The sequence below is a fragment of the Corylus avellana genome, chromosome ca5 (genome assembly GCF_901000735.1).
Source record: "Corylus avellana chromosome ca5, CavTom2PMs-1.0".
NCBI classification, from domain to species: domain Eukaryota; kingdom Viridiplantae; phylum Streptophyta; class Magnoliopsida; order Fagales; family Betulaceae; genus Corylus; species Corylus avellana.
The window spans coordinates 820523-834082 of record NC_081545.1 but is presented as its reverse complement, the minus strand read 5'-3'; the positions used below and the strand labels follow the sequence as shown (position 1 = coordinate 834082).

At 34.4% G+C, this 13560-nt stretch overlaps 2 protein-coding genes across 4 annotated transcripts; one reads left to right on the top strand and one right to left on the bottom strand.

The window, feature by feature from the left end:
* Window positions 1–876: 876 nt before the first annotated feature.
* LOC132180321 (glucose-6-phosphate 1-dehydrogenase, chloroplastic-like) lies at window positions 877–5264 on the bottom strand. Of its 3 annotated transcripts, none has more exons than XM_059593108.1 (10): window positions 4930–5264; window positions 4033–4223; window positions 3814–3908; window positions 3622–3736; window positions 2998–3203; window positions 2769–2918; window positions 2544–2664; window positions 1985–2214; window positions 1685–1885; window positions 877–1370 (listed from the first exon to the last, which is right to left on the bottom strand). In XM_059593108.1, exons 1-10 carry the CDS (start codon window positions 5159–5161, stop codon window positions 1118–1120), a joined length of 1794 nt encoding a protein of 597 aa, XP_059449091.1. In that variant the 5' UTR covers window positions 5162–5264; the 3' UTR covers window positions 877–1117. The 3 variants fall into 3 exon arrangements, with proteins under 3 accessions (XP_059449091.1, XP_059449092.1, XP_059449093.1); XM_059593109.1 differs by having other exon boundaries at window positions 4033–4217; XM_059593110.1 differs by having other exon boundaries at window positions 4033–4261; window positions 4930–5116.
* Window positions 5265–11653: 6389 nt separating this feature from the next.
* Window positions 11654–12595, top strand: LOC132180326 (uncharacterized). The gene has a single exon (XM_059593118.1). It carries the CDS (start codon window positions 11731–11733, stop codon window positions 12322–12324), a length of 594 nt encoding a protein of 197 aa, XP_059449101.1. The 5' UTR covers window positions 11654–11730; the 3' UTR covers window positions 12325–12595.
* Window positions 12596–13560: the final 965 nt, after the last annotated feature.

Here is a 13560-nt window from a genome sequence, read left to right as displayed (position 1 = left end):
TCGTGAACTATCACGTATTTTTCAATGTCTCCTTAAACTTTAAAAATTGATTACTCTCACAATTATTTTATCCTGACTAACATGACGTGTTTTAATTACTTTTTTTTTTTTAAAAAAAATAATTAACATAAAATACACCATGCTAGCCAATGTGGATCTGATAATTGGGGTGTTGTTTGTTAAACAACATCACATTCTCCCACATTTTTCATCTCATTTTTCAAAAAAATCAACATCAAAACATTCTCACTTTTTATATCATATAATTTACTTTTTATTTCACATTATTCACTTTTTACTACTATTTAAATAAAAAAATTACTACAAAACAAAATTTTATCACTTTTCAATACAACTTTTTCACTTTTTTATACTAATTATTACTCATATTTTTCCTCACCACTCATGAACAGTGCATTGTAAAGTCATTGATGTTTACCATTGTTGTTGGGTGTCAAAGAAGCATTTTTCTTAACAATTTGCAATGTGGATTAATGATTTATCAACCCCTTTCAATCACCCCCATTCCGTTTGATTTATAGTTAACTTAAATTGCCAGCATATAAAATTTATGTTCTACTCCCATAAATTTTTTAAAAGTACAATTTTGCCTTTAGTTTAAAAAGATGGAAAAATTCAAAAATAGTTCATGTAGTTACACTGATTTGCAATAAGCTTTTAGTAGTATAAAAATGTTCTAAGAACTCCCTGTGATATACAAAACTAACAAATATGTTCCGATGTAACCCATCATTTTTCCCTAAAAAAAAAGAACTAAAAAAAAAAAGAAAAGAAAAGGAAAAATCATAAGAAGGAAGACCTACTGCTAAAAAAATAATAAACAAAAAAACGTCGGAACCCTTTTTAATACACCCGAGACGAAAGCTCTTACTAACTTTTATGAGAAATGTTACATACTCTCACTCTCACACTTTCTGATGTGAGAATGAAAATCATTATTGAATCCAAAATCCAATAATAATATATCCAAAGCATATGATGATTTTTACCGTAATACATAAGATTGCGTGTAATACAAAAGCATCGTGCACTAAAAAAAGAAACAACTTCTGAAGAGAAACAAGAGTCGGCTGTGAGCATCGAAGCTCTTGGCCGCTCATGAGTCCTCACCGCTGAGATCTCCCCATCGAACATTGTGCTTTGCAGCGAGATAATGTGCTCCAACTGGTCCTCTACTACCATGTGGGTAGAGCTCTGGAACAATCTTCTTCTCTTCAAGTTCATTCAACAATGGCGTGAATAGTGCCCAAGCAGCATCAAGCTCATCACTTCTGATGAACAACCTCCGTTCCCCTTCTATTGCATCCAAGAGTAGCCGCTCATATGCATCCGGTATTTCTCTTGGATACCTGCACATTAAGATTAACTGAAGATATAAACTGGTAACAAGAATGAGATCAATGGGTAACACATTGCCTTCAAAGATTAAAAAAAAGGGTGGGAAATATAATGTAACTCAAGATAATACCTCTTTCAACCATTTCCATTAAAGCAGAGGAAATTTATGTCACCATTTGTTAATGCTTTTTAGCCCGTGTTTTGTTTTAAAGTGTGTTATGATATGACATAAATATAAAAGAAGTTTATGTTTTGAGAGTGTTTACTAATATTTTTGTTTTGAAAAGAGAAAACAAATACGAGAAGGTCTTTATCATTCATATACCTTGCTCGATAAAGCAAATTTAGGTCGCTGCGATCAAGTCTCATTCCAAGACCAGGAACTTTGTTGTTGATCTTCAAATAAATGGCTTCATCAGGTTGTACACGAAGCACAAGCTCATTTGTAGCCTTATCTAAGTCCGTTCCAAAGTTTCGCTTGTACAGGTTTCCAGGGACATGTCTAAACTGAACTCTGATCTCTGCTCTGGAGTACCATTGCAACATTTTCAGATCATTCCATTTATTGAATCTCCACAGCATACATAAAAAGAAAAGATTCTCATCAAGAACAAATTTTACGTACCGCTTAGTATGGATAGCCTTGCCAGCTTTCATCAGGAAAGGAACCCCATCCCATCTGGCATTATTAATGAAGAGAGCTGCTGCTGCAAAGGTTGGAGTGAGACTGTCGTTTGGCACAGTTGGGTCATCTGTATAAGCAGGATATGATTTCCCACCCTTGCTGTGGCCTTTATATTGACCAACAACCACATCTTCAAGCTGCAGTGGTCTCATTGACCTCAAGACCTTTACCTGAATCAAGGCCAGACCAACTAACTGGTCACTATATTACAATCCCCTCGTAAATGAAGCTACTCTTTCATGGGACTTTCGGAAACCGTTTCTAAATTCATATTCGATTTGGGGTGGAAAGACAAGGTGGTGGTGGTGGTGTGTGTTGGGAGAGGTGGGTAGGAGTGCTAAAGTTATCAGAAGTTTTTCACTGAAGTTTTAGCTAGTTTTTCAAAAAGCCAGAGGTGATTATCAGAGAAGAAATAATTAAAACTGCAATCTTGATGGTAAAGAAAATAATTTTTTTTTATTTGTATGGTAACGAATATAAATAAGAAACCGGATAATACCTTTTCATTCCTGATATCCTCCGCATCTAAACTGACAGGAGACTCCATTGCGAAAAGTGCTAGTATTTGCAGAAGATGATTTTGCATTATATCTCGTATGATTCCATAGCTGTCAAAATATCTGAGAACACAAACAAAAACAAGGAAGTGATCATTGTCTGAGAAAGAATAATAATGTTATTTCAATACTTGTTTCATCTCACAACATATGGAGCTCGAGCTCACCCCCCTCGGCCTTCTGTACCAAAATCTTCAGAAAATATCAGTTGCACATTGCGGATGCAGTTCCGCGACCACAGAGGCTCAAAAATAAGGTTTGCGAACCGAAGCACTGAGAGATTCTCTACAAGCTCCTTACCCAAGTAATGGTCAATCCTGAAATTATCAACAAGATCAATATTTTCTCACCAACTCTATAGGTACAGATTATCACAAAGCAATAATAAAAATGTACCTGAATATTTGGTCTTCAGCAAGGTACTGCTTCAAGCATCTCGTTAGCTCACCAGATGACTTTGAGTCACGACCAAAAGGCTTTTCAACAATAACCCTTGTCCACCCATTTTCTGAAGAAGCTCCAAGGCTAGCACATCTCGCGACATCAACAAATATATTTGGAGGTATTGATAAGTAAAATAACCTATTTGACAGTTTTCCAGCCTGAAAGAGTGCACTACCAGACAATTATCACAACACAAAAAAGTGTAAGCTTCAATAACAAGTCATTTATTGCTTCAAAGTTTAATTCCATGTCAATGCTAATCTAAACATTTAATAGGGCAACATAGAGATTAATTAGGATTGAAGTTATATGCTTTCATGTTACCGCAATAAATCTGTATACCATAATAAATAACCCATTTCAGGTAAGTTTTAATTAGTATAGAATGGAATTTGGTTCTCTCTCTTTCTGTGGTTGGAAACAGGTATGCAACAACTAGTTATATCAGCTACTTAAAAAAAACATATGAAGCTCCATCAACGACAATTACCAGTAGCTATATTTCACAGTTGATACAGACAGACAAGAGATACAACCAAAAGGTACTGAATTCTATATCTTAAGTAGACAAATTACCTCTCTCTCTTTCAGCTTGCTGTTTAATTCTACGAAATGCTCCTCAGAATCATACAGTCCAGAATGGTAAAAGCATCTTTTCAAGAAATGATCCATTTTATCTTCACAATTTTCCCTGTTAAGTCATTGCCTCCAATCAATAGATGCAATATGGAAAACAGAAAATAAGTAGTTGTTTAGCAAAAATAGAACCTCTTGTCAATTCTGCAAGTCAAGGTTCTGCTAATCATGTTCCTCAGCTCCTCATCGGTCATTTTAGTCCGAGCATAACCAAACACGATAAAATTCTGCATAAACACAATTGAATGATAAAATGTAGAAACTGGTAAGCCATAGCCAAACGTTTAACTCATATCGAGAACTATGGATACCATTACAAAACAACAATATGAAGCAATGGAAGGATGGAACCTTGGGTAAACAATCTTCATAATAGAGCGCAAAAAGTGCTGGAAATATCTTCTTTTTGGCAAGGTCTCCTGAAGCGCCAACAATGGTTATGCTGAGGTGAGATTCTACGTTGTCCAGTTCTGAGAATGGAAGGGATCCCTTTTTCCCTCGAGGCTCAATATGTTTTTTGGCCAGAGGACTTCCAGCTGTACCTACTCCAAAATCCAATCTAAGATTGAACTTCAAGAAACTAAAGGTAAAAAAAAGAATGGTATTGAACATATTACAGACACATAAATGGAATGCCAACATAAAGAAGAGGCGAATCAGAAAACCAAATACACACCTAATCTTCCAAAGAAAATAACTTCCTCACAACTTGGTGAAATCGTTATCATTAATATTTCAAAATCATGTCAATAAACACTACATTGTGGCCGATCCACCAATATCTATGAATCTTTCAAAAATTAAAAAGATTGATTTTTCTACTGTCGAATTGGGCTACCTAAAAAAGTTCAAAACTTTCTCATTTCTAGAAAACTTACTATTAGACCAACCACTATATAGCCAAATAGCGAATGTTTAGTAATCCAATAAGCATTCCCCAATCCCCATTATCATTGTGAATTAAGGGTTTTCCATCACTCTCTATGAGTGATAAAGCAAACAGAAAGCACCTTACAAGAAAACTCGAAATTAACTAACAATCTGAAACCAAATCAACAACCAAAAGACAATTCCTTTGGGCTTATGCACACGCATTTCTCTAACATAGAACAATACCAAGAAGTGGGAAACAGAAACCTGAGAATCACAAATCCGAAAAAAGGCAAACGCACGAAAGCTGATTAGCTAACTAATCAAAACAGAAGAAAATGGGATAGTAAAGATCAATAGAAAAGCCAAAAACCGAACCATCTTGCAAAGAAACAGCATTGAGTGGATGCCCATTTGAGGATTTGAGCTGAAAGTGATTTCTGGCACGGATTCTTGGATGAATCAGAGAGACCCATGAGGAGGAATGTGGTTTTCTTGGCACTATGATGAATCTACTGGATAGATGTGTCCCATTCTTGAATGAAGAGGGTGTGAAGGTGGTAGAAGAAGAATAAGAGGAAGAAGAGCAAGGATTCAAGTGTCTAGCCATGCAATTTGGGTCACAAAAAACGAAGCTTTAGCTTTGAGCAATTATGGGAGATATATCCAAGAATGTGTCTATAGTTGTTTTTTTTTTTTTGTTTGTGGAAGACTTGTGTGGATCAAATAGATATCTCCCGGAGAAGAAAGAACATGGGCTCATCTCGCTGTCTAATATCTATTGGCCCTTTGAGCTGTTGGAAAGGCCAGTTAGACAAACTATCACACTCATTAGCAGTCGAATGCTAGGCAAATCCTCTATGTGAGGTCGAGGATTTTTTAATATAATCTTTTATTTTTTAATTACTTTGTTCAAGTGGCACTTTGGTTAACAGGGCGAGTGATTAGGGATGATTTTTTTGGTTAATTTTCTCAACTTAAATTTTGATGCAGCGATCTGTGGCTTCTTTTCTTTGGGAGTTATTATCTGTCCGAACTTATTTGAAAACTTTCTTTTTGGTAAGATAGAAAAGCTTCTTCAAGATTATAGTGTAAAGATAGTTTTGTCTCTTCAAAAAATGAAAAAACAAAAATATTCATCCATTATAATTAACTGGATATTTTCCAGTTCATTTGAACTGGAGAAGATCCTGTTCGGTTTTCACTAATCCAAGTGAAAGCATTCTCAATTATTCTTATAGTCCCAATTAGTGATATTAACCCCCTACAACATCAAAATTAAGTAGAACAATAAAAGATCAAACACAATAAAATGGAAATCATTTGAAAAAGCTCTTTAAAAATAAAACAACTTCGGAGGCAACCAAACCCCAACAAACTTTTCAATATAGAAGATTAAAATTACAATCAATTAATACTTAGTAGCCTAAAAGAAAGATCATCTCCTTGCCTCAATCCTCTGAGATGCTCAACCATTTTAGAGTACCCTATTATAACTTGCACAAATGGAAAGTAAGTAGCTGACTAAAACTAAAGTGTGAATGAGAAATCCAAAGGACAGCCTTGATGCATCCATTTTAGTTAAGAGGAGGGTCGAAGTCTTCTATTAGATTCCTTGATTTGTTCTATGGATATCTCAAGAAGAAGGCATATATTATAGAACAAATAATGAACAATGACTCCAAGTTGAAAGTGGCAAAAAGAATTGAAAGAAGCATTGAAGATTGGGTGTTAATACCCACAAAAAAAAAAAAAAAAAAAAAAAAAAGAAAGAAGGGGATTGGGTGTTAATCATGACGGATTTGGCTTAAATGCTGTTATTTTAATAACAGCATATATGCTGTAGTTCAATCAACGGTCAAGATTGAATTTTTTCAAAATATCTTTTCATTTTCTCTTTCTTATTTAATACTTCTAAAAGTAAGTCAACTTTAAGATTCAATCTGAACCGTTGATTAAACTACAGTTTACATGCTGTTATTTTAATAACAGCATGTAAGCCAGATCCAATCATGACAAGATACTTGGCAGTCCACTCGAGAAACAAATGTTCTTCTTTCAAAAAAAAAAAGAAAAAAAAAAAGAAACAAATGTTCTCTTTAAATGTTTGGGCTTCTAAGCATTGTGCATGGGCCAACTCAAAGTCGATTCTTTCGGGCCATAGAAGCTATAGCCTATAGACTATAGTACATCCTATTTCTTTTGCTTTGGTCTAAATATATTAGAACAATAATTAATTATTAAATTAATTTTTTTAATATATTAAATAATTACCTTAGGTTACTCAAGCAACTTTTTACATAAAAATAAACATATGGCTATGAGTCGGCCATGTAACAAGCATATAAGAGTCCATTTTCTCTCAAATAACCATTTATTGAGACCGGTAGTTTCCTATGATTTTTTTTTTTTTCCTTGTTTTATAGGGGACCCGTTGTTAGTCTGACTGCCTTAAAATACTTTTTAACACTTTTTATCAACTTAAACTCTTCAATTACTGGTAATTTAACAAAATCTATCTAGTTCCAAGCCCTTCCGAGCTCCGAGGTACATCATCATCCAATTAAAAGAAAAGCAACATAAGATCAAAGAAAATGTTGATGGCATGCACAATGAGTTTTCTCGCCATGTGTTTCTATCTGTCTCTGAAAGTCTAAAACATATATCAAACATACTTTGAAGACTAACGAGCATCACAAATTCAGAGTAGCACTAAATTCACGAAAAATAGACTCTTGGGTTATGCTAGCTTACCTAACAAAATTTGTCTGGTTCCAAGCCCTTTCGAGCTCCGAGGTACATCATCATCTAATTAAAAGAAAAGCAACATAAGATCAAAGAAAATGTTGATGGCATGCACAATGAGTTTTCTCGTCATATGCTTCTATTTAGGACTGGCAATTTTGACATGACTCGCAAACTCAACACAAAAAAATAGGTATTAGGTTTGGCCTAATCGGGTTTGGGTCTTAATCAGGTATATCCATTTAAGACCCAGTTAATTTCGTGTTTGGCAGGTCGGTCTACCTAGCGGGTCTGGTGGGTCGACCCGCCAGAATTGGTTATTGTTCGGGTCTGGCGGATACTCGTCAAACCCGGTTATTGTTTGGGTCTGGCGGGTATTAATCGGGTCTGACGAGTACCCGCCAGACCCGAACAATAACCGGGTTTGACGGGTACCCACCAGACCCGGTTAGTGAAAAAAAAAAAAAAAAGTCAAAAAATGAGCATATTTGTAGTGTTTCATAATTCATATCTTTGATTACATGGGATGGATCATGGATCCTTCAAGACTTCAAGTGGACAACACCAGGCATAATGGCCAATAGGAACCTAATTTGTAATGAATCTAATGATGATGTAGTTTTGAGTTTTGTTTCTTTTTTATTTATTATTTTGTTTTTGTTAACTTTTTTATTTATTTATTTATTATTATTATTATTATTATTATTATATTTTCTTTATTGCTATGATGGAAATGTGGTGGGAAATCTAATTTGATTCATATTCATTTCATATATACACCATTAAATATATATGTGAATTTTAATATGAACAGTAAAACAGATAATATCTAGACTTGTCATCATAGCAAAGGAGTCTTCTTAAAAAGAAACTAAAATCATTATTGCATTACATGAAATTATGGAAATGAACTATCTAACATGCTAATATCTATAGAGTTGAAAATTGCTAATTTTGTGAATGTTTTTATTAACAATTGTATTGGTATTCATGTATTATTAATTTATTATTACAAATTTCTTTAAAAAAAATTTTAGGGTTTAGGGTTTTTAGCGGGTTGGGTTACCTGTTAAGAAAACGGGTCGTGTTGGGTCGTGTCTACCCGATATGACATAGTTATTGTAAATGGGTTAAACGGGTCGTGTCGGGTTACTTGGCTATTTTCGTGTCCTAATCATGTCAGACCTGGTTACCCGTTTAGCTAAATGGGTCATGTTCGTGTATAGGTTAATTGTGTAACGGGTACCCGTGAATCGTAATCGAATCATATCAGGTACCTATTTTGTCAGCCCTACTTCTATTTGTCTCTGAAAGTCTAAAACATATATCAAACATACTTTGAAGACTAACGAGAATCACAAATTCAGAGTAGCACTAAACTGACAAAAAATAGACTCTTGGATTATGCTAACTTACCTAGCAAATGGCTTATCGAATTGACCAAATTGGCCCTATTGGTTTATGAAAATTTGGACTTTATCAAATTGACTTTAATACCTTAAATGAATTGGTAACACTTGGATCTGCCGTGTTTTTTTTATTGGTATCAAACCAATAGCGATTCAATTTTAGAGTGTTGAGTCGACGTCGCCACGTCGGAGCCTCTCCATCACCCCTGCAAAAGGAGAGAAGGGCAGAACACAATGAGAGGTAAGGGTAAAAAAGCGGTCAGTAAAATTTACTAACGGTCTCTTTTAACCATTTAGGCGGTTAATTGGTAGTTAGTGGTTAATAACCTTAATAATTATTTTTTAAAAGATAAGATTAAAAATAAATAAAAAATAAAAGAAAAAAACCAAAACGATATCGTTTCTATGATAATACGATACTACCCTATTACATACGGCATCATTTCTAGATTTTTATATATATTTAAATATAAAAATAATGTCGTTTCATGTATATATATATATAAATAGACGGTTAGCAGTTTTTCTTAACCGCTTTTAAAAGCAGTTAGCAGTTAATATAGTTAGCATTAGTACAGTTAACAAACAATTAATAACGGCTGGCCTTTTCACCCTTAATGAGAGGATGGCTCGCGTGACTTCCCTTACTACTTACTTGAGATGGCTCATGCATCTATCTGTTAGGATAGAGGGTTGGTGAGATTTTTTTTTTTTTTTTTTGTAGATTTTAATTCTCTCAGGTTGATTATGGAGCGTGTTAGTCTATTGTTAATTTGTGAAATGCTAATGTATTCACATGTGATTGAAAGGGGGTTAAAACTTTTTTGCTTTTCTTTTTTTCCTTTCGTATCAAATATCTGATCCTCCTACAAGAGGACCAGCTGTTAAAGCTAGCCCATCCACGTACACTTCACCTGCTCAAATGTGAACGTTCAGCTGATCCCAACAGCCTTCACACTATCATCGTAAGGTTTACGGCGTGTAGTCTATTTTTTGAATTTTCTAGTGTACTGGGCCCTGCCTGCTGTCCGATGACTTAGTCATCCATCCATCTGAAAATCAAACGGTCATCACATCAAAGGTATTATAAAAGCATTGACTTAAGGTCAACACAAGTCAAAAGAAACGAAAAAGTTAATTAAAGCTACTTTCGTGTTACCCCCACCTAATTTTGCTAATTCATCAATTTATAATTTTTTGACATCTTTTGATGAGATGATTGGCATTGGCTGCAATCCCATCTTTGTTCATTTCGTGGTTTGTCGATTGTAATGTGGGAGGTTCTAGATAGAAATAAGTATTCGAATAGTTATTCGGACAACTTAAGACTTGTTCAGATACATAAGCTTTATCGATGGCTTCTCTCAATTGTCTGTTCCGATTGCAGTGGATTTCGATCAGTAAAAATTAAATTTTTGAGAAAACTTTACTCTCTCTTTTATTTTTTTTTATTGCTTTTGTAATTATTTATTTAAACTTTAAAAACTTTCAATTTAATGAATCTAAGTTTAAAAAAATTGCAATTTCACTTGTCGGCTAAGATTTTTTGTTAAATTCTAAGAGATGATGTGGAAATTTTCAAAATATTCCTATTTTTTAAAAGAAAAAAAAAAAAAATTGGTGGAAGTCATTTTTGACCCACGGCTACCACCCAAGGGTAGGGCGGCCGTGGGCTTGGTGACCCACGACTGAGGCTAATTGTAGGTTAGCTACGACTAATCGCTTGTTTTTTTTTTGTTTTTTTTCCTACTCTTTTTTGTTTTTAAAATTTTTAATTCAAGTGTAATTTTGTATTTTTATTAGTTTTATAGGGGCATATGAGGCATTTCAGTAGAGGTGCCATTGTAAACTTTTTTAACTTGAATACACTAAATTGAGAGTTTCTAAAGCTCAGTTTAGTGATTACAAATGCGATGAAAAATCAAAAAGTTATTGAAATTTTTCCAATTTTTCCTTAAGAAATACTTTAAAAAATGTGTTACCAATAGTAGAACTTGAGATGGAGAAGGCCACAATTACTATTCCAACTAGATTTCATCCCTACCCAAAGGCCAGAATTTTAAGCTCAACCATTCCCGAAATCAAGCCTTGATGCCAATCTAACATGTACTATATATTTCATACTCGAAATTAAGATCGACCCAAAAATTTCAAAACTTTAAGATAGCCCATCCCCTAAATTAACCCCACAAATTAATCTACCACCTACTAGACAAAGCTGTAAAATTACTATTCATCCACATGCCTACACCAAAAATGCCAAACTTGAAGATTGAAGATGTATATTTTGGGGAAATAAACTAACCCATTTAAAAAGAAAATTCAATTAAATTTTTTCTTTCACTTTTACCCTCACTTCAGACCGAGAAAATGACGCTTATACCCTCCTAAACCCTAATCTAACATATGAAAACAATTTAAAATGAGGGTAAAAGTGGAAAAAAAAAATTAAAATGACACATGATTTGCACATGATCGTTGACCGTCAATTTTAACCCCTTTGATTGACGGAAGAAGGCTTTTTATTATAAGATGGTAGTTTGATAAGGTTAGGTGTTATGGCTAGTAATTCACGAGGAAAAAGTGCCAAAACACTATAATTCATGAGGTCAAAAAATAATTAACCCAAAAGAAAATTCAATTAAATGAACCCATTAAAGCATTTTCTTTATGGTATAACAACATCCATAAAATTTCCTCAAGAAACTTTATTCTATTTTATTGGCCTTAGGCTACTTTTCACACGGAAGATTCCAGTCAAGTGAGTCAATTCAATTCAATAAATAATGCCTTTTGTATTCTTCTTGATGTGAGGCAGCTAGAAATTTACCCAAAAGAAATACTAGAGAGGTAGTTGACTGACTTGGTCTGTCTTAAACCATGAAGGGTGGTTCTAGGAATTCAATTTTCACCCCATGTTAACCACTGTGGTTAACATTTCACTCTATATATACCAGCCAATCTTTCAGCATCTGTCATCGCTCTCTCTCAAAGCTTCTATCTTGTTAGCACAAAGATCATCATCATGGGCAATTTCAGGCACCCATATATCCAGATTGCAAGCCAGTTCAACCACTTCTGCAATCCCAACAAAGCCATCAGATTCTTCCTCTCTTTCTCACTCTTATCTATCATATTTTCATCACTCCCTTTCCTTCTCCACTCCTTCCATGTCCACATCTCTACATTTCCCATGAAACTCTTTAGCTACACTGTTGACAAGAACTATATGTTCCTGCTCTGCAATGGACTCCTTGCTTTCATTGTCAAGAACTCTGGTCTGGTTGGGAAGTCTCCATTGGGGGATGATCTTACTGAAGAACATGTCATGAAGAAAGAAGATGGTCGGCCATCAGTACCTCAATTATCAGAGAATAAGGCCATGGATGCAAGTGAAATTGTAGTTATGGAAGTTGAAGAGGAAAAAGAAATGGCAGATCGGTCTTTGGCAACAGTAGGAATTGGAGATGAAGGTGAAGCTGAAGAAGAAGGAGAAGATGAAGAGGGAGAAGAATCTGAGTTGATGAGTGCAGAGGAGTTACACAAAAGATGTGATGATTTTATAAGAAAGATGAAAGAAGGAATCAAAATTGAATCCCGATTCCCGAAAGTGATTTAATCTTGGGATTCTTAGCCATGTTAAAAAATATGGTAGTCACTTGTAGTTTTGTTTTCAATTTTTTGGAAGGAATCAGAATTGTATTTTCTTCTTTACATGTCTTTAGATTATGTGTAGGATTGTAAGTAGTAATTCTAATTTAGCTCGAGTGTGTTCGGGTGAGAAGTTTTGGGCCTCCATCGTTTGTACTAAATCTGCAGAAGCAGAGCAGGAGTCGTTTTGAAGTAATCATCCCATTAAATTTAAGGGAAAAATGCAAATAATTTCTCCTAGTTTCACCAATTTGCAATATGGTTCATGGGATTTAACAATTAACTTAAAAAGGGAAAAATCTACTTTACCTTCCAAAGTTTTAGAGGTCTTTCAATTCTAATTTAGCTTGAGTGTGTTCGGGTGAGAAGTTTTGGACCTACATCGTTTGTACTAATTCTGCAGAAGCAGAGCATGAGTTGTTTTGAAGTAATCATCCCATTAAATTTAAGGAAAAATGCAAATAATTTCTCCTAGTTACACCAATTTGCAATATGGTTCATGGGATTTAATAATTAACTTAAAACTTCAAGTGGGATCTCGCCATCCTGAATTTCCGTTTGAAATTTTGACTAAAGTCGTCACCGAACTACCCTCAAATCCTTGGAGATGACTCGGTTATCCCATGTGACCATTTGGGATGGTCTGACCACCCAGTAAAATTTTTATTTTCGGCTTTCTCTCTTTTTATATTTATATTTATATTTATATATTTATTGCACAATATAAATCTTATTTATTTATTTTTCCTACATTTAAAGCTGAAGACAGTTTTTAGGTATCAACCAAAAACTAAGGACCATAAATGGGGCAAGAAGGGGGCAGAATACTTTCAAATTACCTGCCAGTCATCTGTTCTTACGAGGAGGGTTTTAACTTTTATGTACTCTTATTTCAATTTTTCCGTGTATTATATGTCCTTGTCGCATAAAGTCTTTGTCTTGCTTTATGCGTGTGAACGTTATCTTTCTATTTCCATGGAAAGGGAAAGAAGCTACCAAGCAATTACTCACTTGACTTCAGCCCGGGTCTTTCGCAAGATGCAAAAAAAAAAATTAGAGAGAGCGAGAGAGAATTGGTCTCAGTTTAATGCATATGAATTTTTACCAGAATCCCTCTAAAAGAGAGAAAAATTGTCTCATTTTAACATCTATACAATACTAGATACTATAGAGAACAAACAGATGTTTCTTGAAATTTTTTGCC